Source organism: Borostomias antarcticus, assembly GCF_949987555.1.
Source record: "Borostomias antarcticus genome assembly, chromosome: 21".
Classification (NCBI taxonomy): Eukaryota; Metazoa; Chordata; class Actinopteri; order Stomiiformes; family Stomiidae; genus Borostomias; species Borostomias antarcticus.
Window position 1 is genome coordinate 14585236 of NC_140254.1, and position 25000 is coordinate 14610235.

Genomic DNA, 25000 nt, shown 5'->3' on the forward strand with positions numbered 1-25000 from the left:
CTCTCTCTCTCTCTCTCTCTTCTCTCTCTCTCTCTCCATCTCTCTTCTCTCTTCTCTCTCTCTCTATCTCTGGGAGCTGGTGGTGGGTGAGTGAGCTGAGCGCTGGTCGGTGTGTTTGGGGTTTTCTTTCCTTTTTCCTTTTCCTTTTCCAGCTTTTTCCTTTTGGTATATGGTATATGGTTTAGGCCGTTCTTGCGACACGTTGTTTCTTATAGGCGACAAGTGATGATTCTCAATAATAGAAATGAGGAGCTGAGCCTAGTTTTCAAGGTGAGGGTAGATGACTTTGATTATGTGGTTTTTGTTTCTTCCGAAACATCGAAGTGTTTTGGGTGCGGTGGGGAGGGAGAGGGAGGTAAGAGGGAGGGAGCAGACTAGAGGGTCGGAAGAGGCTAGTCAGTCTCAGACTGAGTCTGTGGTAAGAGGGAGGGAGCAGACTAGAGGGTCGGAGGAGGCTAGTCAGTCTCAGACTGAGTCTGTGGTAAGAGGGAGGGAGCAGACTAGAGGGTCGGAGGAGGCTAGTCAGTCTCAGACTGAGTCTGTGGTAAGAGGGAGGGAGCAGACTAGAGGGTCGGAGGAGGCTAGTCAGTCTCAGACTGAGTCTGTGGTAAGAGGGAGGGAGCAGACTAGAGGGTCGGAGGAGGCTAGTCAGTCTCAGACTGAGTCTGTGGTAAGAGGGAGGGAGCAGACTAGAGGGTCGGAGGAGGCTAGTCAGTCTCAGACTGAGTCTGTGGTAAGAGGGAGGGAGCAGACTAGAGGGTCGGAGGAGGCTAGTCAGTCTCAGACTGAGTCTGTGGTAAGAGGGAGGGAGCAGACTAGAGGGTCGGAGGAGGCTAGTCAGTCTGTGGAAGGAGGGGAGGATGGAACGGGGGAGCGGGCTGAGGGGGATGTCCAGCGGGGGGATATGGGGACGGTAGTTGAGAGTGTAGTTGAGCCTACTGACAGTAGCGCCGGTTTGGTGGGTGGGGCTGCGGCTGCTGTCGCTGAGCCGGGCCAGAGCGTGACTGTAGGCCAGGAGGCAGCTGAGCAGCCGGTCCCAGAGAGTCAGACTGGTGACGATGAGATGGACTCTGATTCAGATAGTGTGTCACTGACAGGCTCGGAATACTCACAGGATTTGTATACAATTCAGGAAGTGAATGATTTTCTTGATGAAACGTTTGGAAAGCAGGTCAAAGTAGAGGATTATTTTCCAGACACTGAGAAGTTTATTAAATCTGTTACGGTGTTGAGCAAGATCTTAGGGTTGCAGTTGTTAGATGAGAGAAAGCGTTTTAGGCTGAAGAAGCTTGTGACTAGATTAAGACGACCTAACCCTGCAAACACGCGACGTCAGGTAGACGTTCAGATCATGTCTTAATAACGTCCGTCGGTCCAGAACCCCATTTGTACGTCTGCTGGACCCCTCAATATTCAAACGTCTGGCTTGGACCCCTCTAAGACGTATGTGGACGTGCAAAACGGGTTCAATATTTGAACATCTAAGAAAAATTCATTCTGGCTCCTAATTGGATGTCTTTAGACGTCCGAAAAAGACAAAAAAGACATCTAAAAGACGTCTTTTAGACGTGTCTTTGCTCAGTGGGAAGAAGGTTCCAGGCAGAAGGCGTAAAACTCAGAAGTGATGTTTGTGTCTCACAGGGTGTTTTCCTATTTCAATCGGTGGGAGGGGGACCTTTTCCTCAGCCATGGGACTAATGTTAGTGCAGGGACTGCTATAGCGTTTTCCCCTAGTGTCACTGGCAATGCCAATGTAATTTCTAGTACAGAGATAGTACCAGGTCGGGTACAAATGGTGAGGGCTGAAATAGGGGAAACAACATTTTGTTTTGTTAATGTGTATGCACCTAATGTGGGTTCAGAGAGGCTGGCCATGTTTAGAAGGTTACATCCAGCTGGCGTGACACCGCGGAGCTGCTCCTGAGGAGGGCGGGGAGTCTGGGGTTGGACAAACAGCTGTTCCTTTTCCAACCTGATTTGGTCAACTTGGCGGGATTGACCCCCTTTTATGGGTCGGTGTTGGTGGCCTGGAGAACTTTCACGGTGCGGCGTGATCCGGAGCAGCGAGCGGGACCCTGGCTGTTTGAGGAGCCCCTTTATGGGTCTGACCTCATTAAAGCGGAGACTCTCGCTTCCCCTAGTCTGCGTTCCCGGCTGGGGGAGGCAGGCTGTTTTAAACTGGGGCATCTTTTGAGGACGCCTGTTGATCAGCTGGGGGAAACCACAGCGATTCGATCGGTACGCCTGCTGGGGAAAGTGGTGGCGGAGGTCATCTCGTCCCTGTCTGAGGAGTTTGTGGCGTATGTACAGAATGGTCTCTGTCTGGCACAGTGGCGGGATGGACGTGACTGGGCCTTCCCTTCACTCTCAGTCTCTCCTGCTGTTGGGGAGTGGGAGGAGGAGAGAGGGAGATTTTTGACATTCCGGACCCCTGAGCTGAGAAGATTTGAAGCAGGCAGCAAGAAGGCTGTCTACATCACTTGTGTGAAATTCGCACACTTGCGGGCTTTGGCCACGATGAGGGACTCGAGGTGGGCAGGTTTTTTTGGTCGGGACTTTTCCCCGAAAGGCTGCTGGCGGTCCCTGTACAAGCCACCCACTGATAAGAGAACGGGGGATCTCCAGTGGAGGGTCTTGCATGGGGCAATAGCTACTAACAGGTATCTGGCGCACATGGATCCTGGTACGGGGGAGGGCTGTCCGTTCTGTGGGCAGGGGGAGCGGTTGGAGCATTTATTTGTTACCTGTGTTAGGCTTGGGGGGCTTTTTGAGCTTCTTCAGGGTTGGTGTCAGGGGCTGGGGGTGACCTTTTCATTTGAGGTGTTTATTTCGGGTCCACGGTACTCTGTGCGGAGGAAAGGGATTCATGTACTGCTGAACATGGTTTTTGGCGTGGCGAAGCTGTCCATCTGGAAGACGAGGAGGAATTGCATTGCGGGTGGGGGGGTCAGTTGATCCGGTGGCGATGTGTAAGGGGTTGATGACCGCGCGCCTGAGAGTGGAGTTTGATTTCTACCGGATGACCAATGACCTGGCGATGTTTATGAGTGTATGGGGGGTTGGGGGGGCCTTATGCTGTGTGCAGGATGGAGTGTTAGTGTTTAATTTTTGAGTGTGTACGGATTTTTGTTGGTATTGACGTTTGTGGTTGTTGTTATTGTCTGTTTTTAGTGTGAATTATTAATAAAGGGTTTTTAAAATTCAAAATTCTCTCTCTCTCTCTCTCTCTCTCCCTCCCTCACCCACACTAACCCAATTCAGCTGTCCCACTCTCTGTTCCCCTCTCTGTTTTAACTCTCTCGTTTCCTACCTTCTCTCTCTCTCTCTCTCTCTCTCTCTCTCTCTCTCTTCTGTCTCTCTCTCTCTTCTCTCTCTCTCTCTCTCTCTCTCTCTCTCTCTCGCTCTCTTATGTCTCTCTCCTCTCTCTCTCTCTCTCTCTTCTCTCTCTCTCTCTCCCTTCTGTCTCTCTCTCTCTCCCGCTCTCTCTCTCTTCTCTCTCTCTCTCTCTCTTCTCTCTCTCTCTCTCTCTCCCTTCTGTCTCTCTCTCTCTCTTCTCTCTCTTCTCTCTCTCCTCCTCCGTCTCCGTCTGCCTCAGGGTTCATAAGCTACAACTCTCCGTTGTCCCTCCTCTTCTCCTCTTTCTCTTCCTCCTTTCATTCTCGATTGTCGTGGACGGAGAGCGCGGCGCTTATCCCCGGGAGTGTGACATGTGGGCGCTCTCCCCCCACGCGGCTGGCGCCCCAGAAGACGCTGATGCAATCACGGTGAAACCGCCACGGGGTTCGGTCTGAACGCGGGTCGGTGAAACCAGTTGAGGTCTGAACGCGCGTCGGTGAAACCAGTTGAGGTCTGAACGCGGGTCGGTGAAACCAGTTGAGATCTGAACGCGGGTCGGTGAAACCAGTTGAGGTCTGAACGCGCGTCGGTGAAACCAGTTGAGGTCTGAACGCGCGTCGGTGAAACCAGTTGAGGTTTGAACGCCGGTCGGTGAAACCAGTTGAGATCTGAACGCGGGTCGGTGAAACCAGTTGAGGTCTGAACGCGGGTCGAAGAAACCAGTTGAGGTCTGAACGCGGGTTGGTGAAACCAGTTGAGGTCTGTACACGCGTCGGTGAAACCAGTTGAGGTCTGAACGCGTGTTGGTGAGACCAGTCAACTGTAGCCGTGAAGACCTCTGGTCCATGTTTACCCTGACCGCCGTTAGCCTCGGGTCAACTGACGGCCACTGCACACACACACGCACACACACTAACACACACACACACACACACGTGGACAGTGAGGTTGAACTCAAGATTGAAATCTGATGTGATGGGAATGAAAAGCAAACCTGACACATATTTACCATCCTCTTCCCTTTCCTGCTCTCCTCCCTCTCTCTCTCTCCCTCTCTCTCCCCCTCTCTCTCCCCCTCTCTCCTTCTCTCTCTCCCCCTCTCTCTCCCCCTCTCTCTCTCCCTCTCTCTCCCCCTCTCTCCCCCCACTCTCTCTCTCTTTCTCTCCCTCTCTCTCTCCCCCTCTCTCTCTCCCTCTCTCTCTCCCCCTCTCTCTTCCTCTCTCTCTCCCCCTCTCTCTCTCCCCCTCTCTCTCCCCCTCTCTCTCCCCCTCTCTCTCCCTCTCTCTCTCTCCCTCTTTCTCTCCCCCTCTCTCTCTCTCCCTCTCTCTCTCACTCTCTCACTCTCTCTCTGTCCTCCTCTCTCTCTACAGGAGATTCTCGACCCCAAGTGGCTGGATGGGAAAGTAAGGAACACACACACACTCTCACACACACACACATACACACACACACACACACTCTCTCTCTCTTGATCCTGTTTTACTACTGTTTCTGTCCACTGGAATCCAATCAGGAAAACTACTGTATATGGAGGCAGCAGGAACCAATCAGAGCCCAGTATTTGTTTATACGGTTGAGACGATGACCCAAATACCAAGACAGTGACATGTACTGCTGCAGAGAAGGAGAGAGGGGTTGCAAGGGATACAGAACATCTAAAAGATGCCACGCACACACACACACACACACACACACTAACACACACACATTAAATGAATACATTTTAGCAGCCACTGACTGTTGAATGCTGATTTACACAGCATTATGCACGGAGACTCAATCGGGAGTTGCTGCTGCTTATTAATTTTTGTCATCCCCCGACAATCCTGTTCACAAATAGTGTACAAAACTCCAGACGGTTGGTTCCGGCGCCGCGGTATGAGCCGGCTAATGGACCTCCCGTGATTCCCTCAATCTAGGCTAGCACCTGAGCTCAGGCGCCACCAGAGGCCCCCTACAGCCGCGCCCGGTTTAATGAGGCGGGCTGAAACCTCTCTATCTGGATCGCTTCCAAGTGTGTGTGTGTGTGTGTGTGCGTGAGTTAGCATGTTCTCGTGCGTGTGTTTGTGCCTATATGTGTTTTTGTGCTGTAAAGGACTGTTTGAGTGGCCGTCAGGTTAAAGTTTCTATGTCGCTTAGAGCGTGTCAGAACCTTGAAGATGTTGACGGCACACACGCTGTGAGCTTTGTTCGAGCCGTAGGCTGGTGATTTTTCCTCGCGTGGGAACAGACAGGCTACGGCACACCGACCATGACAGTACAGCAGCACGGGTTGACACTTCAACATTGGAGCGTTTCTCATGATTACCACAGTCACAGCCGCTCTGCCAATTAACCAATTAGCTAACGAGGTACGATTGAGCTTGTCACAACACAGACAACGGCCCTCATTTACTAAGCGATCGTACGACAGAAAACTGGGCGCACGATCATTTCCACGCCAAGTTCGGCATTTATCAATTTGGACGTGAGCGGACACTGCGATCAAATCTCACGTCAAGTCTCAGACCGTGTACGCAAGTTTCAGACTGATCCTGGCTGGCTTCTAAGCGCAGCCACATAGGCCTGTTCATCACTTTAAAATAAGTAGCCTACCCTATGGCAAATTATGATATTTTGTTAAGGCCTCGTCACAGATCCCTAAAATAAATTGGTATTTTCCAATATTGTTTTCAATTGATGGGGTAACCAGGATTTTGGTCAAAGAATAATTTAGCTTTTATTTTGAGATAGTCGTATACTTCTTAGACTATAGCCTAGAACTGTCCGAGAAGAGAGGAGCTAGCCTCTAAACCTAACCTACCGGACTCCATCACGCAAATCGGAAAATACTAAAATTATAATCTGACTGGCATCTAAGACTCTGCGTAGTCAGCAGTCCAAAAATGCAGACTATGGCAAAATATATTGTTTGCCATCAACGCCTTTTGTTGATGTGGGCCTAAAATCAAGTTCACTTATATTTTGAGATAGCCTACTTGTTAGCCTACCTGTTATTTCTGAGATTTCAGGGTGTCGTTAATCTCGTTCAAGCCCTCTCTCATGGTTTCATTTATGAGCGCTGTAACACGCTTTTTGGTGGCGAGTTTCAAATCGGACCATTTTTTCTTCACCTTCATGTAAAACGATTGGGACATGAGCAATCATGATACTATATTATACAGTCCATAGGCTACTGTCATGTTAAGATGTAGGAGATCTGTTGGAGTTCGATTGGCCACAGAAACGCTGTTCACCGCAGCAGTGATTTCTCTCCATACCGCATTTTTCCTGCTTCCTTTGATGTCACTTTTGAGGCTACCAAAAAGCACCAGTTGGTTAGACTGCACTTGAGAGGTTAAAACCTCTACGTCAGCCTCAGAGAAGTTTCTCTTTTTGGTCGTATTCCGCTTGTCCATGTCGTGAACTCTAGGGGCGAGGCCTCTGAACCCAGAATATATAGGGGCGTGATATTCTAATTACAATAGATTCCAGCTGCCACATTTATCAACGCCCGATCATTCGTACGATGGGATTGGTGGCGTACGATTGTTTGATAGATCACACGTGGACGCAGTCGTACCATCATTTGTGCGATGGAATGGGATAGAATGTGCGCCGGTTTGATAAATGAGGGCCAATGTCTTTAAGTAACAGTCTGTCTCTGCGAAGCCAATCATCTCCCTGTACTGTGAGCCTGTGGAAAAATACTTTATAGCCCGTATTTGACCTTTTTTTGAACTGACACTACTGTTACAGTACCTGTAACCCATCCTGTAACCCGTCCTGACTGCTGTAGTTTTACAAGCCATGGAAGCCAGAGGAGATTCTTTTTTTGTCCCACATAAAATGGATAGTAAAGCTTGTGGAATCGTTAAACGGTCAACCTTGGCCAGGCCGCGCCGACGGCCTCAGCGGAGAACGGGACTTGGTCCGGTGCCCGAGGGGATGACAGACTAGGGCGGGGCGAGAGCCAGGACTCCGGGACGAGGCGGCACCGAAACCTTGCTGTCCGTGCCAGCCTTTGATAGACTCACGGCGGGTGTCTTACAAGGCTATGAGGAGAAAACAGGAAAAAAGAGGAAGATTTTCTCCCCTGTCTGGCTGCGGTTTCCTACTCTCCTAGTGAGCTCCCGTCGTGAGAGTAGGACGGCTTGACACAGCGGGGGGTAGATTCTGTCTTAATTACACGCTTCCGTTGAAGATGCTTCAGCTAGTTAGAAGTTATTATACATGATATTCTAGCTAGTGTGTGTTTCGTGTGCATGCGTGTGTGTGTGTGCCCTCCTGCAAAGAAGTGGCAGCTGGTCTAGTGGTTCCGATAGCTGTGCAGATTCAGATGCTTCTATAGGTCTCTTTCTCCCATGAGAGTGTGTGTGTGTGTGTGTGTGTGTGTGTGTGTGTGTGTGTGTGTGTGTGTGTGTGTGTGTGTGTGTGTGTGTGTGTGTGTGTGTGCGCGTGCGCTAAAGAGACTCCAATACCCTCTTAACTTCTTTCTAAAATAATGTGCAGGGGTGCATTTTAGATGGTGTAACACCGCCACTCTCTGGTGGTGCAAGGAACTGCATCGGTCCAGGCCCGGTCAGTCTCTTCTTGAGCATTAAGCAGAATGGTGCTCGACATACTTGACTGTAGACATGACAGAGACATGAGGAACCATAACACACGTCATGTCTTTGTCTCTGTAGTGTGCTGGTTGTATCCTTCTCAAGGAAGAGCACAATGTGAGTGTTTCCTTTCCACTCATAGCTTCAATAGAAGTACAGCCCAGTGATTAATTAAGAGTTGTACTTCATAGAGCATGTCCACCTGTTTCTGTAGCAGTTCACCTACACACATTCAGCCTTTAATGTCTGGAGAGCGCATTGAAGCGGCTTGTTATCAAGATTTTGTTTGTTTATTTGTTTGTTTGATTGTTTCAGCTTGCCACTCGTGGATATGATGGACAATCTGGATTGAAGGGAGAGAAAGGGGATCAGGTAAGGAAGCGCACAGAAATACACAAACACGCATACACACACGCATACACACATACACAAACATAGACACATGTGCAGCAGCAGTGAGGATGTGTGTGTGTGTGTGTGTGTGTGTGTGTGTGTGTGCGCGTGCCACGACTTATACTGGTGGAATGTGTGACATCAGTTTGAATTCGTCTGGACACGCTGTGAGCTGAACACCATATCACTCAGTCACACACACACGCACACACACACACACACACTGATGCTGTTGAATTGGATACCTAGATATTTGTATTCCATTGCCTTATGTGAGTTTGGCCAACATACAAATCTGTCTGCCAAGCTGGCATTAGTGCGTCTCTATAATAAAGACAGTTTGCCAAACACTTAACATAACCGAAAGTGATCACTTTATCTCTTCTTCTCTCACTCCCGCTCTCTTTCTCTCCCTCCCTCTCTCTCTGTCTAACTCGATCTGTCTCTCTCTCTCCCTCCCTCTCTCTCGTCTTTCTCCTCCCTTCCTCTCTCTCCTCTCTCTCTCTCTCTCTCTGTCCCCCTCTCTCTCCCCCTCTCTCTCTCCCCCTCTCTCTCCCCCTCTCTCTCCCCTCTCTCTCTCTCTCTCTCTCTATCTCTCTCCCAGGGCCCTGGCTGTTCAGGGTCCTCAGGTCCAGTAAGTAAACCAGTCCCATAACAGCGACCACATCACCCATGATCTCACACTGACAGGCTGGCTCCATGTCAGGGGGGGATGCCTGTCCTCCCTGGCGCTCATTATATCCTCAGCTAGGAGTTACTACCTCCAGCGTTCCCAGGCATTCCTGTCTCCTGGGCGTCTGTAGCCCAGCGCATCCAGAACGCCTAGCAACCATGCGCCGAGTCAGCGGACCCAGTCATTCATTATAACTTTTGTTTTCTAACTCTCTGTCTCAGTGCTCGGAGGGGCCTAGGGGTCAGAAGGGTGAGAAAGGAGAGTCGGTGAGTTTTAACACCCTCGTAATTCTAAACTACATTTCACTTTATGTCCAAGATCATCATCATCATCATCATCATCAACCTTTATTTTGTTAGGCAAGTTAATTAAGAGCAACTCTTATTTACAATAACAGCCTAGGTGGGGGTAAAGGCCCCCTAGGGGATGGGGGTGGGGAATAAAATTTAAAAAAAGAGGTAGAACAAGGAACAGGATTTAAAAAAAGACAAGATAAGTACACAAATATAGGCATCACAATCAGTGGCAGGATTAAGACAGACACAGCACATAACAGTCATGGCAACAACAAGCGGCGGCAGTAAAACATGGGCAGACCAAACAGAATTACAGAAACAACAAACATTCAGATACCATAAAGATACTATAGTGATACTAGCCTGAGTAAGTTTGGGGGGACTGTCCCTTTAAGAGTCTAGTCTGTTGAAGTTGATCTCTGGCTATCTGGGGCGCTGGCTGGTCGATGTGTTATTTGGTATGCACCAGACAGTGGTGTAGTGGTACGTCTGTATCCTTACTGTCCATTGAATTGCCATTCTATCCCTCTCTCTCTCTCTCTCTCTCTCTCTCTCTCTCTTTCCCTTTCGCTCTCCCTCTCTCCTTTTCTATTTTCTTTCTCTCTGTCTGCCTCTCTCTTTCTCCCCTTCTCTCTTTTCTCTCTCCTTTTCTCTCTCTCTTTCTCTATCTCTCTGCTTTTTCTCTCTGTCTCTCTCCTTTCTCTCTTTCTCCTCTCTCTCTCCCTCTCCTTTTCACTCTCTATCTCCCCATTTCTCTCTTTCTCCCCCTTTCTCTCTTTTCTCTCTCTCTCTCTCTCTCTCTCTCTCTCCCTCTCTCTCTCTCTCCAGGAGCTTGTCAACTCAGGAGAGGCTGTGGGACATAAGGTAAATGTGGTTCCTGTTTGTGTGTGTGCGTGTGTGCGTGCGTGTGTGCGTGCTAGTGTTTGTGCGTGTGTGTGTGCGTGCTTGTGTGTGTGCGTGTGTGCGTGCTTGTGCGTGTGTTTGTGCGTGTGTGTGTGCTTGTGTTTGTGTTCATGGTAGGGGTGTTGTATCAGCTTTCGTCATTCAGTGCCTGATTTAAAAACAAATATGGTCTCTTTTCCTCCCCGTCTCTCTCAGGGGGAGAAAGGGCAGAAGGGAGAGCTGGGTCTCCAGGGTCTGCCGGGAGACACAGGGAAGGATGTGAGTATCTCTTACTGTCTCTCTCTCTACCTCCCCCCCCCCCTCTCTCACTCTTTATCCCTCACTCTCTCTATCTCTCTACCCCCTCCTCACTCTCTCTATCTCTCTACCCCCTCCTCACTCTCTCTATCTCTCTACTCACTCTCTCTCTCTCTCTCTACCCCCTCCTCACTCTCTCTATCTCTCTACCCCCTCCTCACTCTCTCTATCTCTCTACTCACTCTCTCTCTCTCTCTCTCTACCCCCTCCTCACTCTCTCTATCTCTCTACCCCCTCCTCACTCTCTCTATCTCTACTCACTCTCTCTCTCTCTCTCTCTCTCTCTCTCTACCCCCTCCTCACTCTCTCTATCTCTCTACTCACTCTCTCTCTCTCTCTCTCTACCCCCTCCTCACTCTCTCTATCTCTCTACTCACTCTCTCTATCTCTCTACCCCCCTCCTCACTGTCTCTATCCCCCCTTTCACTCTCTCTCTCTCTCTATCCCCCCTCTCACTCTCTCTCTCTCTATCCCCCTCTCACTCTCTCTCTCTCTATCCCCCCTCTCACTCTCTCTATCTCTCTACCCCCCCTCTAACTCTCTCTATCTCTCTATCCCCCCTCTCACTCTCTCTATCTCTCTACCCCCCCCCTCTAACTCTCTCTATCTCTCTACCCCCCCTCTCACTCTCTCTCTCTATCTCCCCCCTCTCTCTCTCACTCTTTCTACTCCCCCTCTCTCTCACTCTCTATCTCTCCCTCCCCCTCTCTCTCTCTCTCACTCTCTCTACCCTCTCTCTCTCTCTCTCTCTCTCTCTCATCATTACATATCAGTGTTTCATTCCAGCAGCACAGCAATAGTGTGATATCAGGCTAAGAGAGGGCGTTTAGAGGAATTATAGAGCATTACTCTTTAAGCCCAGACTCACAGCGATATCTTTTCTCCTCCTCTTCCTCCTCCTCCTCTCCTCTCTGGGTGTTAAGTCTGCCTAATACCTGTTAGATTAGGCTGGGACAACAAAGCCCAGGGAATCAATGCCTGGCTCATTGACTGGCTTCTTCTCCCAGACAGCCGCTGATTCAGCCTGCTGCAGACCTTTTAATCTCCCTGGTTCAGCGTGGCGGGATGCACACGCATGGGAAGTTTTGACAGTAGCGATAAATGGGAATTTGTGTGTAGGCACTGTGGGATTTCAGCCCGGTTTAGGCGTAATGGCTGGGTGCACAGCTTTGTAAGAAAAGGGAATATTAGTTAGCAAATATCAGCTTCAAAGGATGGATTTTCTTAAGCTGTGTGGAAATATTAATGTAACTTTCCGTTTGAATTGATTTGGATTCAAATGTTGGCCGTAAAATGCTTCTTTCGAGAACAGACGCTTTTGTCAGTCTAGTTGGATTTGTCCTTCGTGAGTGATGACGATGACTGATGATGTCACTGAGCACCATGTCTGGCCGTCTGCAGGGTCGATCCGGGAGCATCTGTGTGGTCGGTCCGAAAGGACAGAAGGTGAGTGTGTACTGTTAGGATACTGTACTTACAACACTAAACACTACCAAGGCCTTTCACAAGACAGGTGCAGATCAGCTTTGGTTTTAGATAAGGACTACTTTGTTAGCTGCATGGAACAATGCACAAGCTGAATCCCAAATCGCGTACTTAGGCGAAAGTGCAGAGCACTCGTGGCCTTGTGGCCTTACATGCGCGTTCCCGCAGAGTCCACAAGGGCTCAGGGTAGTCCCAAAACGGAATTGCTAGGTCCACAAGAGCGCCACTGCCGCCATTTTGCGCACTTTAACCGCACTTACCGAAAGTCTGCAATTTCGCGGACTTAGGAGCAGAAAATAACCACAGTCCACCGCGTCTCATGTGACACAGTGCTTGAGTGCATCCGAGTCATGATCCGAGTGCATCACACATAAATTATGACATTTTCCGATAACACAACATTTATCTTGAAATCCATATGCTGCAAACATTTTTAATTTACGGCCCTGCACCCTCTGGCCTTCCAGCTGACGTCAATTAAGTGCTCAGGCCTCAGGCCGCAAGTGCAAGGGGCCGCAAGGGTGGTTTGCGCACTCAGATTGGCGCAAAATTCAGCTATAGAGTTCTTGCTCTCAAACTTCAAATTATTTCAACTTTGACCTTGTGCGGGCACCGACCGACCACTATCGGCTCATGCAAATTGAGGATAATAAATTGTATATAATAAATAAATAATATTTTTTTGTGTGTGTGTGAGACCTCTAACCTCTACAATTCAATTCAATAATTTATTTGCCATGTCAACAATAAGTTGTGTGTCAGATTCGTTCATCACATCAAACAACCATCAAAACAAACAGCACACAACCTATACAGTGTGTATGTGTTGTGTGCAGTGTATGTGGGTTTGTACAGTACAAGTAGTACAAACACACACAGCGTGCAGCAGGTGCTAGGCACGCCTGAGGTAGTTTTAGTGCAAGTTCAGATGCCGGATGGTTTGGGGATACATGCCATCCCCGAAGCGAGTTGTTCTGCATCTAATACTCCTGTATCTCCTTCCTGATGGGAGCAGATTAATTAAATGGTGAGCTGGATGAGAGGAATCAGCTGTAATCTTTTTAGCCTTCCTAACATTCTGGTGGAGTCGATAGAAGACGGTAGATAGTAGATAGAAGACGGTAGATAGTAGATAGAAGACGGTAGATAGTAGATAGAAGACGGTAGATAGTAGATAGAAGACGGTAGATAGTAGATAGAAGACGGTAGATAGTAGATAGAAGACGGTAGATAGTAGATAGAAGGGAGGGGAGGGGAGACTACAGCCCATGATATTTAACGCTCCGAGTCCTGTCCTGAGTGGTTGTGTTGCTGTTCCAGACAACGAGCCAGTCCGTGTGACCTTTAACCCCTATGACCTGGTCTTCACAGGGTTCCTCTGGATTCGTGGGTCCAGAAGGCCTGGCAGGAGAACCAGGGAAGCCCGGTCTTCCTGGACCGCCTGGGGTCGGCCGACCGGGCCCACCTGTAAGTAGTCTCTGAAGTTCTACTACGGTCCACTGATCTGGAGTTCTGGAACGTTCCACTGATCTACTGTAGAAGACGATGAATCCATGTTGGTGGTTGAATCATCACTCTTATAGTCTGCTGTAGGTAGCAGCTAGTATTGGTATCTTCTGGGAAGGTCAGATTTGACAAGCAGAAGCAGCCTTAGTTATTATTTTTTCTTGTTCTTATTGTTTTCACAATATACAAACAGGCCCAAATAGGCCAAACAGATGAAAAAACAACAAACAACCCCCCCCCCCCCCCCCCATACCAGACAAAGACAATGTAGACATTGAGTATCATCATACATAGACATAATACACAGCCAGACAATTATAGAGGAAAAGTAAATAAAAAAACAAACGGAATGACATTGTGTGTGTGTGTGTGTGTGTGTGTGTGTGTGTGTGTGTGTGTCTAGGGCCTGCCTGGTGGACCGGGGGGACCTAAAGGGGAGCGGGTAAGAACACCTGTAGAAGTATCTCCCATCAGATCACACACTGACATGTGACTTGATCACGCCTTATCAATGACAGACTTGATCACGCCTTATCAATGACAGACTTGATCACGCCTTATCAATGACAGACTTGATCACACCTTGCCTTATCAATGACAGACTTGATCACACCTTGCCTTATCAATGACAGACTTGATCACACCTTATCAATGACAGACTTGATCACGCCTTATCAATGACAGACTTGATCACACCTTATCAATGACAGACTTGATCACGCCTTATCAATGACAGACTTGATCACACCTTATCAATGACAGACTTGATCACACCTTGCCTTATCAATGACAGACTTGATCACGCCTTATCAATGACGGACTTGATCACGTCTTATCAATGACAGACTTGATCACGCCTTATCAATGACAGACTTGATCACGCCTTATCAATGACAGACTTGATCACACCTTATCAATGACAGACTTGATCACGCCTTATCAATGACAGACTTGATCACACCTTATCAATGACAGACTTGATCACGCCTTATCAATGACAGACTTGATCACACCTTATCAATGACAGACTTGATCACGCCTTAACAATGACGGACTTGATCACGCCTTATCAATGACAGACTTGATCACGCCTTATCAATGACAGACTTGATCACACCTTGCCTTATCAATGACAGACTTGATCACACCTTGCCTTATCAATGACAGACTTGATCACGCCTTATCAATGACAGACTTGATCACACCTTGCCTTATCAATGACAGACTTGATCACGCCTTATCAATGACAGACTTGATCACACCTTATCAATGACAGACTTGATCACGCCTTATCAATGACAGACTTGATCACACCTTATCAATGACAGACTTGATCACACCTTGCCTTATCAATGACAGACTTGATCACGCCTTATCAATGACGGACTTGATCACGTCTTATCAATGACAGACTTGATCACGCCTTATCAATGACAGACTTGATCACACCTTATCAATGACAGACTTGATCACGCCTTATCAATGACAGACTTGATCAAGCCTTATCAATGACGGACTTGATCACGCCTTATCAATGACAGACTTGATCACACCTTATCAATGACAGACTTGATCACACCTTATCAATGACAGACTTGATCACGCCTTATCAATGACAGACTTGATCACACCTTATCAATGACAGACTTGATCACGCCTTATCAATGACAGACTTGATCACGCCTTAACAATGACGGACTTGATCACACCTTATCAATGACAGACTAGATCACGCCTTATCAATGACAGACTTGATCACGCCTTATCAATGACAGACTTGATCACACCTTGCCTTATCAATGACAGACTTGATCACGCCTTATCAATGACAGACTTGATCACGCCTTATCAATGACAGACTTGATCACACCTTATCAATGACAGACTTGATCACGCCTTATCAATGACAGACTTGATCACACCTTGCCTTATCAATGACAGACTTGATCACGCCTTATCAATGACAGACTTGATCACACCTTATCAATGACAGACTTGATCACGTCTTATCAATGACAGACTTGATCACACCTTGCCTTATCAATGACAGACTTGATCACGCCTTATCCATGACAGACTTGATCACACCTTATCAATGACAGACTTGATCACGCCTTATCAATGACAGACTTGATCACGCCTTATCAATGACAGTCGAGCAATTTGTGTCCAGCCTTTCTCATTACTGTACGTACGGTAGCAGGCAAGTTACGCTAGATTTGTAGACTACCTACCATGACGTTTCACGCCCTCTCTTCCTGCTCCAGGGGGATTCTGGGACACCAGGGAACGATGGTGGGCCTGGCCATCCTGTGAGTTACACCAGATTCACATTTTATTTGTCATGTGTAAAAAAAAAGTACAGTGAAATGTTACTGCCGGCTCCATGATGTGCTCTAAAGATTAGTAATAATTATAATACACAATGTATAAATTACACAAAGCTATACAAATTTTTATGAATAAAGGTACCAACATGGATGGATTACTGTATGTACTTGCTATAAATGTACAGTAGATATGAATAACCTGGGGGGTGTTATACTGTCTGTACAGGTAAGGCATGGGGGTGTTATGTACATGCTCTACTGTAGCTATAAATAATCTGGGGGGTGCGATAGACTAGTACTAATACTGTCTGAGCCATGACCCAGACCAGGGTCAAAACACTATTTGAAATCGTTTCAATTGCCTGATCGTTTGCTTGAGTCTACCTCGAGTGTCCAAAAAAATCAAGGTAAACGATTTCAAATGTTTCAGGTGGGCAGGGGTGGCATTTTTGGGAACAGCCCACTGTTGGTTCCATTGTGCCAGACAAGAAGGATCGGGCACAGATTGAAAAGATTTGAAGTAGCATTTGGACCCTGGTCTGCCATGACGTCTGTGGTCACAACCAGCAGCCGGCCGTGTTGATGTAGTTGTGTTGTGTTTCCAGTCGTGTTGATGTAGTTGTGTTGTGTTGATGTAGTTGTGTTGTGTTGATGTAGTTGTGTTGTGTTGATGTAGTTGTGTTGTGTTTCCAGTCGTGTTGATGTAGTTGTGTTGTGTTGATGTAGTTGTGTTGTGTTGATGTAGTTGTGTTGTGTAGTGATCTAGTTGTGTCATGTTGATGTAGTTGTGTTGATGTAGTTGTGCTGTGTAGTGATGTAGTTGTGTTGTGTTGATGTAGTTGTGTTGTGTAGTGATCTAGTTGTGTCATGTTGATGTAGTTGTGTTGATGTAGTTGTGCTGTGTAGTGATGTAGTTGTGTTGTGTAGTGATGTAGTTGTGTTGTGTAGTGATGTAGTTATGTCATGTTGATGTAGTTGTGTTGATGTAGTTGTGTTGTGTAGTGATGTAGTTGTGTTGTGTAGTGATGTAGTTGTGTTGTGTAGTGATGTAGTTGTGTTGTGTAGTGATGTAATTGTGTTGTGTCGTGTTGATATAGTTGTGTTGATGTAGTTGTGTTGTGTAGTGATGTAGTTGTGTTGTGTAGTGATGTAGTTGTGTTGTGTTGATGTAGTTGTGTTGTGTAATGATGTAGTTGTGTTGTGTTGATGTAGTTGTGTAGTGTAGTGATGTAGTTGTGTTGTGTTGATGTAGTTGTGTTGTGTAGTGATGTAGTTGTGTTGTGTTGATGTAGTTGTGTTGTGTAGTGATGTAGTTGTGTTGTGTTGATGTAGTTGTGTTGTGTAGTGATGTAGTTGTGTTGTGTTGATGTAGTTGTGTTGTGTTGATGTAGTTGTGTTGATGTAGTTGTGTTGTGTTGATGTAGTTGTGTTGTGTTGATGTAGTTGTGTTGTGTTGATGTAGTTGTGTTGTGTTGATGTAGTTGTGTTGATGTAGTGGTGTTGTGTAGTTGTGTTGTGTAGTGATGTAGTTGTGTTGTGTTGATGTAGTTGTGTTGATGTAGTGGTGTTGTGTAGTTGTGTTGTGTAGTGATGTAGTTGTGTTGTGTTGATGTAGTTGTGTTGTGTTTCCAGGGTCCCAGAGGACCAGGGGGGTCTAGAGGAGAGAAGGTGAGTTAACCCTTTAATGACCTGTCGGTAAGTCTGTCTCCCCTTCATTTTGTCGTCTTTGTGTTTGACAACTCTGTGTGTGTGCGCCTGTGTGTGTGTGTGTGTGTGTGTGTGTGTGTGTGTGTGTGCCCGCGTGTCTGTCTGTGTGTGTGTGTGTGTGTGTGTGTGCGCGCGCGTCGTGTCTGTCTGCGTGTGTGTGTGTGTGTGTGTGTGTGTGTGTGTGTGTGTGTGTGTGTGATTCACAGGGCGATCCGTGCGAGGTGTGTCCTGTCCTGAATGGGGACCTGGTGAACATGGTGGCCCTCCCAGGGAAGGCGGGGCCTAAAGGTGAACCAGGACCGCCAGGGATCGCAGAGAGAGGACCGCAGGTCAGCTGGTGCTCTTCTCTGTCTACGTCTATCTACTCTATCTACATCTATCTACTCTGTCTATGTTTATCTACTCCTATCTATGTCTATCTACTCTATCTACTCTGTCTATGTCTATCTACTCTATCTACATCTATCTACTCTGTCTATGTCTATCTACTCTTATCTATGTCTATCTACTCTATCTACACCTATCTATCTACTCTATCTATGTCTATCTATCTATGCTATCTATGCCTTTCTATCTACTCTATCTACTCTGTCTATCTACTCTATCTACACTTATCTATCTACTCTATGTCTATCTATCTACTACTCTATGTCTATCTACTCTATCTACATCTATCTACTCTGTCAATCTACTCTACATCTTTCTACTCTATCTACGCCTATCTATCTACTCTATCTATGTCTATCTACTCTATCTATGTCTATCTATCTACTCTATGTCTATCTATCTACTCTATGTCTATCTACTCAATCTACTCTGTCTATCTATCTACGTCTATCTACTCTTATCTACTGTATGTCTATCTATCTACTCTATCTACGTCTATCTACTCTTATCTACTGTATGTCTATCTATCTACTCTATCTACTCTATCTACGTCTATCTACTCTTATCTACTGTATGTCTATCTATCTACTCTATCTACGTCTATCTACTCTTATCTACAGTGTGTCTATTATCTACTCTTATCTTCATCCATCTAAGTCAGTGGTCATGCTGTGGTGCTTTTTGCAATTTTTGCAATTGACAGCAACAGGGAGCGGGAGTGAGGCGATAACCCACCCTCACCCTCACGTGCCTTAATATAGTTCAATGTTTTCGGTAGGGCATGTTGTTATGGCAACGGAAAGGAGTGTCCACCTCAGTCTTCTTCTAAACAAAAGTGTCCCGGTGTGGATGCCCTAACAGTTCTCCCCCACGTCCTCCTCCTCTGGTCCTCCGTAGGAACATAAATAACACCGGATAAAATACAGACCTGTTTACTGCTCAAAGATTTATCAGTGCCCATTTTGGGGAGTTCTCTATGCCAACTCCTCTGAGGAAAACATTGAAATGGGCTTCTATTTTGGTTTACCTTATAAACCTTCCCTCAATTGTAGCGTCTCTCTCTCTCTCTCCCCTCTCTCTCTCTCTCTCTCACTTCCCCCTCTCTCTCTCTCTCTCTCTCTCTCTCTCTCGCTCTCTCTATTTCTCTCACAAAAGATGAGACAACATCCATGTGAAATGAGTGCATTTGGCTCCTCTCGTTTCATCTGTTTCCTGTAGCTGTTCTGTGGGTGGATGAATCAATCAATCATTTGTCTGCAGGGAGAATGACTAGAGAACACAGTGCTTCTCTCAAATACTATCCATCTGTCATACTCAGTTATGAGAGAGAGAGAGAGAGAGAGAGAGAGAGGCACAGAGAGAGAACAAGAAGAGAGAGACAGAAAGAGAGAAGAGAAAGACAAAAGAGAACGAGGAGAGAGAGAGAAAGAGAGGAGAGAGACCTAGAGAAAGAGAAAGCATCTTAAGAGATTAGGTTGATTCATTTTACTCTTCTACTTCCCATCTCTACCTCTGCTTTCCCCTTTTCTCCTCTCCTCTTCTCCCTCTCCTCTCCACTCCTCTCCTCTCCCATCTCCTCTCCTCTCCCATCTCCACTCCTCCCCCCTCCTCTCCACTCCTCTCCTCTCCCATCTCCTCTCCTCTCCCATCTCCACTCCTCCCCCCTCCTCTCCACTCCTCTCCTCTCCCATCTCCTCTCCCATGTCCACTCCTCCCCCCTCCTCTCTCTCCTCTCCACTCCTCTCCTCTCCACTCCTCCCCCCCTCCTTTCCACTCCTCTCCTCCCATCTCCTCTTATCTCCTCTTCTCCCTCTCCTCTCCACTCCTCTCTCTCTACTCCTCGAATGTCCCCTCTTATCTCCTCATCTCCTCTCCTCCCCCCTCCTATCTCCTCATCTCCTCTCCTCTCTTCTGCTCTCCAATCCACTCCTCTCTCCTCTCCTCCCCCCTCCTCTCCTCTCTCCTCTCCTCTTCTCTCCCCTCCTCTAATCTCCCCTCCTCTCTCCTCTCTCTTCAGGGGCTTCATGGAGCAGATGGGAAGGCAGGGGAGAAGGTACTGTATTAAGCTCCACCTGTTCATTTACAGCCCACAGTTCACTCATATGCTCTCACACGCACACACACACACACACACACACACACACACACACGTTGACATACAAATACACCCGCTTGTACAAGCTACAATGTAGATGTGGGAAACAAAAGCAAGCTTTTTTACACACGCTGCTCACTCACACACAAACACACACACACACACCAAGCTACTTACTCACACACACACACACACACACACACACACACACACACACTGAACGGCTCACTCCCACTCTCACTAGCATACAAATAGATATTTATTGTGTACGACAAAAGAGATATTAGTCAAACACAAACACAAGATCTTTTATAACCACACACACACACACACACAGAACCGCTCACTCGCGCATACTCTAGCATACAAATATACACATTCATTATGTACAACAAAGTAGATGCTATTAGACAAACACAAGTTCTTTCACAAACACACACGCTCACCCAACCACTCTCTCTCTCTCTCTCTCTCTCTCTCTCTCTCTCTCTCTCTCTCTCTCTCTCTGTCTCTCTGTCTCACACACACACACGGTGACATACAAATACACCCACTTGTACAAGCAACAAGGTAGATGTTGGGAAACAAAAACAAGCTTTTTTACACAAGCTGCTCACTCACACACACACACACACACCGAGCTTCTCCGAGCTTCTCACTCATACACACACACACGCGCACACACACACACACATACACCCTGTTCTGGCTGTTTCTTCTCCTACTCCAAGCCCCAGGTCATGTATGAACAGGTCAGCTTGAGTACATTCTGTCAGGTGGCCAACGGATGCGTTAGGGATACCAAATGAGACGTTACATCTCAAAGCAGACATGCTCATTGGGGTGTGTTGTTTACTAATGCGGCTCCCTGCAATTGTGTGTTTTGACAGGGAGTGTCGGGGTCAGATGGTGCCAAAGGGGAAAAGGTTAGTCTGGGCTTCATGGCAATGGAGGACATTCGAGTTGAATGCAACCTCAAGCTGTTTTTACTTGGTTGTTATTTGGGGATTTACTAATACCCTTGTGTGTGTGTGTGTGTGTGTGTGTGTGTGTGTGTGCGCGTGCCTCTGTATGTATGTGTGTGTGTGTGTGTGTGTGTGCGCGTGTGCCTCTGTGTGTGTGTGTGTGTGTGTGTGTGTGCGCGTGCCTCTGTATTTATGTGTGTGTGTGTGTGTGTGTGTGTGTGTGTGTGTGTGCGCATGTGTGTGTGCGCATGTGTGTGTGTGTGCGCGCGTGTGCCTCTGTGTGTATGTGTGTGTGTGCGTGTGCGTGCGCTCGTGCGTGTGTTTGTGTGTCTTAGGGTGATCCGTGTGCTGTGTGCCCCACCCTGGGAGAACTCCCCAAGCCCGAGAACTTCGCCAAGTCAGAATCCCTGAGAGTGAAGGCTGAGAAGGGAGAGCCTGGAGTTGGAACTAAAGGAGAACAGGTATGTATTTGTGTGTGTGTGTGTGTGTGTGTGTGTGTGTGTGTGTGTGTGTGTGTGTGTGTGTGTGTGTGTGTGTGTGTGTGTCTGGGGGTGACATCAGCAGAGCACAGAGCCGGACTTAAAGTCCCAGTTAACCCAGTTCAAATTTTTGTTATGAGCTTCACACACCACAGGAAAACATGTCATTAACCACCCAGCCAAATCTGAGTGATTAAAAATGTCGCTAAGTATATAAAATAAGGCTTCAAAATCGGTTAAAAATCAGCAGCATTCTCTGGTCTGAGACTGTGGGGGCGTGTCTGCTGGAGGCACCGAAGCCACACCCAATTGCGTGGGGAGGGGGTGTGGAGGGAAGAACCTGTCAAATAGTACCGTTCTCTGGTCTGCATATTGTCACACTGGCACGCCGTCTCTTTTGTGGTAGGAAGGCACAGCTTTGTGAAAACAGAGAGGAGTTGAAATTACACTTGTCTAATGAGTCAAACGCACAGATGCTTCCTCCTAACCTACCTCCTGACAAACAACACAGGTAAAACTGTAGCTACTCTATACCAACGCGCCAGTGTTACTGCCCTTAGATGCAAAATACAAAAACAGGCAACGAGGAATGTACGAGTCTGTCCCTATTTTCTCCCTGCCACCTCCGGACCCATTCCTATCCCTAACAGGCGATCCTGTCGTCCCTTGGGATCAATGGAAAAAGTTGTTTTAAATGTACCTTTTAGTCACTGGCTTGAACAGCGCTGATAGCGCGAAGAAGCGTACTACCGGAGTTGATAATCGGGACAGACTCATCCACTCTCGTTGGCAATGTTATGTGTGAGAATATTCTCACACATAACATTGCCAACGAGAGTGGATGAGTCTGTCCTGACGAGCACTCGGCTTCAACTTTCCCTCTCATATCCAACAGAACTGGAATGTTCAGCCAGTAGCCGCCGAGCACCGCTTCACTGGGAGAGGGTGCGTCTTTCTCCAGCTGCAGCTGGTCTACCTAACCATCCCCCTCGCTCCCACCTCCCGGTCTCCCGCTGGAGAAATATACTGTCACCATTACCGGTGAACCCATACGCACATCAGGTGCCACAAATATGGCAGGCAGTTTCTGTATAGTTAACGCTTATAGTCATAATATATCATCCGTAACGTTATTTGGTGGGTGGTCGCCTGGTCGGTGCTGCTAGCTGTTAGCTAGACTAAGGTTATATACACACTCCCATCTGAAACAAGCTACATAGCTAATGTTAGCTATAATTCCTCCTAAGATTACATAATTCATCATAGCTGACATTACCACATACATGTCAAGACATATTTTGTATATTAATAGCAGTGTATTTTCCTATTGCTTACGTTACCTAGCTAACGTTATAACGTTAATAAGCTATAAGCACACAAGGCAGCGGTGTCGGCACCAAAGGTTGATGCGACAGGAGAATGGAGGCCGGGGAGGGAGATGGTTGACAGGAGGAGAATGGAGGCCGGGGAGGGAGATGGTTGGCTCCGCCGAATTCACCAGGACCAGTCGTGAGTCCGTGAAACCCAAAAGCCTCATATTATAAATGCAGAAGCTTTCGGGAGTGAAATGTTTGCTGCAGAGGCGGGCGCTAGCGGTGACAGACTCTGTAACACCATGGCTCTTCAAAAATGCTAACCATTTGCTTCTCACTCCCATACTCGGGAGTGAAAGAAGCAGACCTTATCATCCCATTCCTGCTGGCATCCAGGAAGGATGCATTTTCGTTTAGATTTATGCATAGGCATTGCTAACTAAGAAAAACTAGCTAATTCTAGACTGTTGGTTAAAACTAGCTAATTCTAGACTCAAGATTGAGCAGGAAAACCGGAGATTCAAATCCGTTCTAGCTTTATATAGTGTTAGGGCGGGGATATGCTAAGAACGCCGCTCTACGTCATCCGGTACCCGTTTTAAGCCCGCCCAGAAAATCCGGAAATCAAAACTGGTTAAAAACACAAAACTGGTCTAACTTCACAATTCAGTACTACACATGGTTCATCCCATTTTTACATGTTATCAGCAATGCATCACTAACACATAGAATGTGTTTTCAAGCAAATCTCTGATTTTGGTTAACTGGGACTTTAAGTAGGACACACACACCCAGGAAGTCCCTCTCGGGTCCACACATCCACAGCAGGGTGCTGATCTGGGGCCCCGGGGCCCTCGGTCACATGCTCACGACCAGACGCGCTTCGTTACTTCAAAGCTGACGTTCCATAAGAGGTGCAGGAGCTCGAGCAGGACGAGACTCGGCACCAGCGCCAACGACCACTCAGTAGATGTTAGGACGGCAGATGTTAACGTGACTCTGAGTCCAAGTCGAGCGCTTGTGATTGGTTCCTGTAACGGGACAGGATGCCGCTCTTGTCTTGCAGGGTACCGAGGGAGGGAAAGGAGCAGACGGTAAAAAGGTAAGTACTGGCCTCTGGTTGTTTCTCTGTCACTGGCTCACATACAACAGCCAAAGTGGATTTTAAACGGTTTTGGAACGGAATTTGATTGTTTTTCGTGACTGGAGCGAAATTGAATTTGGAAATGTGGAAAAGCTCCAAACACAGCAGTTTGGAAGAGTTGGCCCGTCTTAAGGCTCTGTCGGAGGCGTGGCGATGGTTGTGACTGTGTGGTGTGTGCGTCCAGGGCGACGCCGGACCCAGGGGACCCAGGGGAAAGGACGGACACAAGGGCGGCAAGGTGAGACGAGAGAGAGAGGCGGATTAGATCAGGTCTCACCTCACTGGACGTGCCGTTACGGTCCTCGTCTGCTGTACAGTGTGTTCGTTTCTCTCCGCTCGATGTCACGTCAACGTGTGTCATGTCATGCCTTTGACAGGGAGACGCCGGTCGGGAAATCGCTGGTACCAAGGGAGAGAAGGTAGAAGTTTGTGCGTGTTTGTGCATGTGTGAAGTGTCCCCACCCCCCCACCCCCCCCACACACACACACACACCTGACCCTGTCCCTCTCCCCAGGGCGATTCATGTGGCCAGTGCCTGCCGTCCCCCTCCGAGGCGGGCGGTCCCCCGTCCTCATTCAAGGTGCCAGCAGGGGCCTCTGGTGAGAAAGGGGCATCCGGTGAAAAGGGGGCCCCTGGACCAGCAGGCCTGGGCGAAGAGGGAAAAAAGGTCAGCCTACCTCCACAAACCGCAAACACACACCACCACCAGCCCTTACTGTACTCATGGCTTAGAATATAAACCCTGTTGTCACTGTGTTTTTATGATTTAGGTTTTTATCCTTCTCCTTTTATGTACAGTAAAGCACTATGTGCTACATTGATTTGTATGAATGGTGCTATATAAATTGACATTGACATTACTACACATTCATAGAGCCAGATCCATCGGTGTGTGTGTGTGTGTGTGTGTGTGTGTGTGTGTGTGTGTGTGTGTGTGTGTGTGTGTGTGTGTGTGTGTGTGTGTGCGTACATGTGTGTATGACATACTGACTATTGTCTCTCTCTTTTACAATGCAGGGGCCTCCAGGTCTTGCCGGTGTTCAGGGTGAAAAAGTAAGTTGTTTTTTTAAGGTTTGTTATTAAACGTCACAGAATAGCCCTTTA

General features: G+C 47.6%; 1 protein-coding gene across 1 annotated transcript in view; it reads left to right on the top strand.

Annotated features, from left to right (window-relative positions):
• Positions 1 to 25000, top strand: part of col16a1 (collagen, type XVI, alpha 1) — a gene marked incomplete at both ends in the record, with an annotated part of 84245 nt that overhangs the window by 28826 nt on the left and 30419 nt on the right. Inside the window, 18 exons of the mRNA XM_084454953.1 lie at positions 8238 to 8294; positions 8920 to 8949; positions 9210 to 9254; positions 10113 to 10148; positions 10383 to 10445; positions 11886 to 11930; positions 13341 to 13436; positions 13879 to 13917; positions 15743 to 15787; positions 17438 to 17473; positions 17719 to 17841; positions 19917 to 19952; positions 20885 to 20920; positions 21295 to 21420; positions 23818 to 23853; positions 24080 to 24133; positions 24429 to 24563; positions 24914 to 24949. Coding sequence (XP_084311079.1) covers positions 8238 to 8294; positions 8920 to 8949; positions 9210 to 9254; positions 10113 to 10148; positions 10383 to 10445; positions 11886 to 11930; positions 13341 to 13436; positions 13879 to 13917; positions 15743 to 15787; positions 17438 to 17473; positions 17719 to 17841; positions 19917 to 19952; positions 20885 to 20920; positions 21295 to 21420; positions 23818 to 23853; positions 24080 to 24133; positions 24429 to 24563; positions 24914 to 24949 — 1074 coding nt within the window. The remainder of the gene's footprint in view (positions 1 to 8237; positions 8295 to 8919; positions 8950 to 9209; positions 9255 to 10112; positions 10149 to 10382; positions 10446 to 11885; positions 11931 to 13340; positions 13437 to 13878; positions 13918 to 15742; positions 15788 to 17437; positions 17474 to 17718; positions 17842 to 19916; positions 19953 to 20884; positions 20921 to 21294; positions 21421 to 23817; positions 23854 to 24079; positions 24134 to 24428; positions 24564 to 24913; positions 24950 to 25000) is intronic.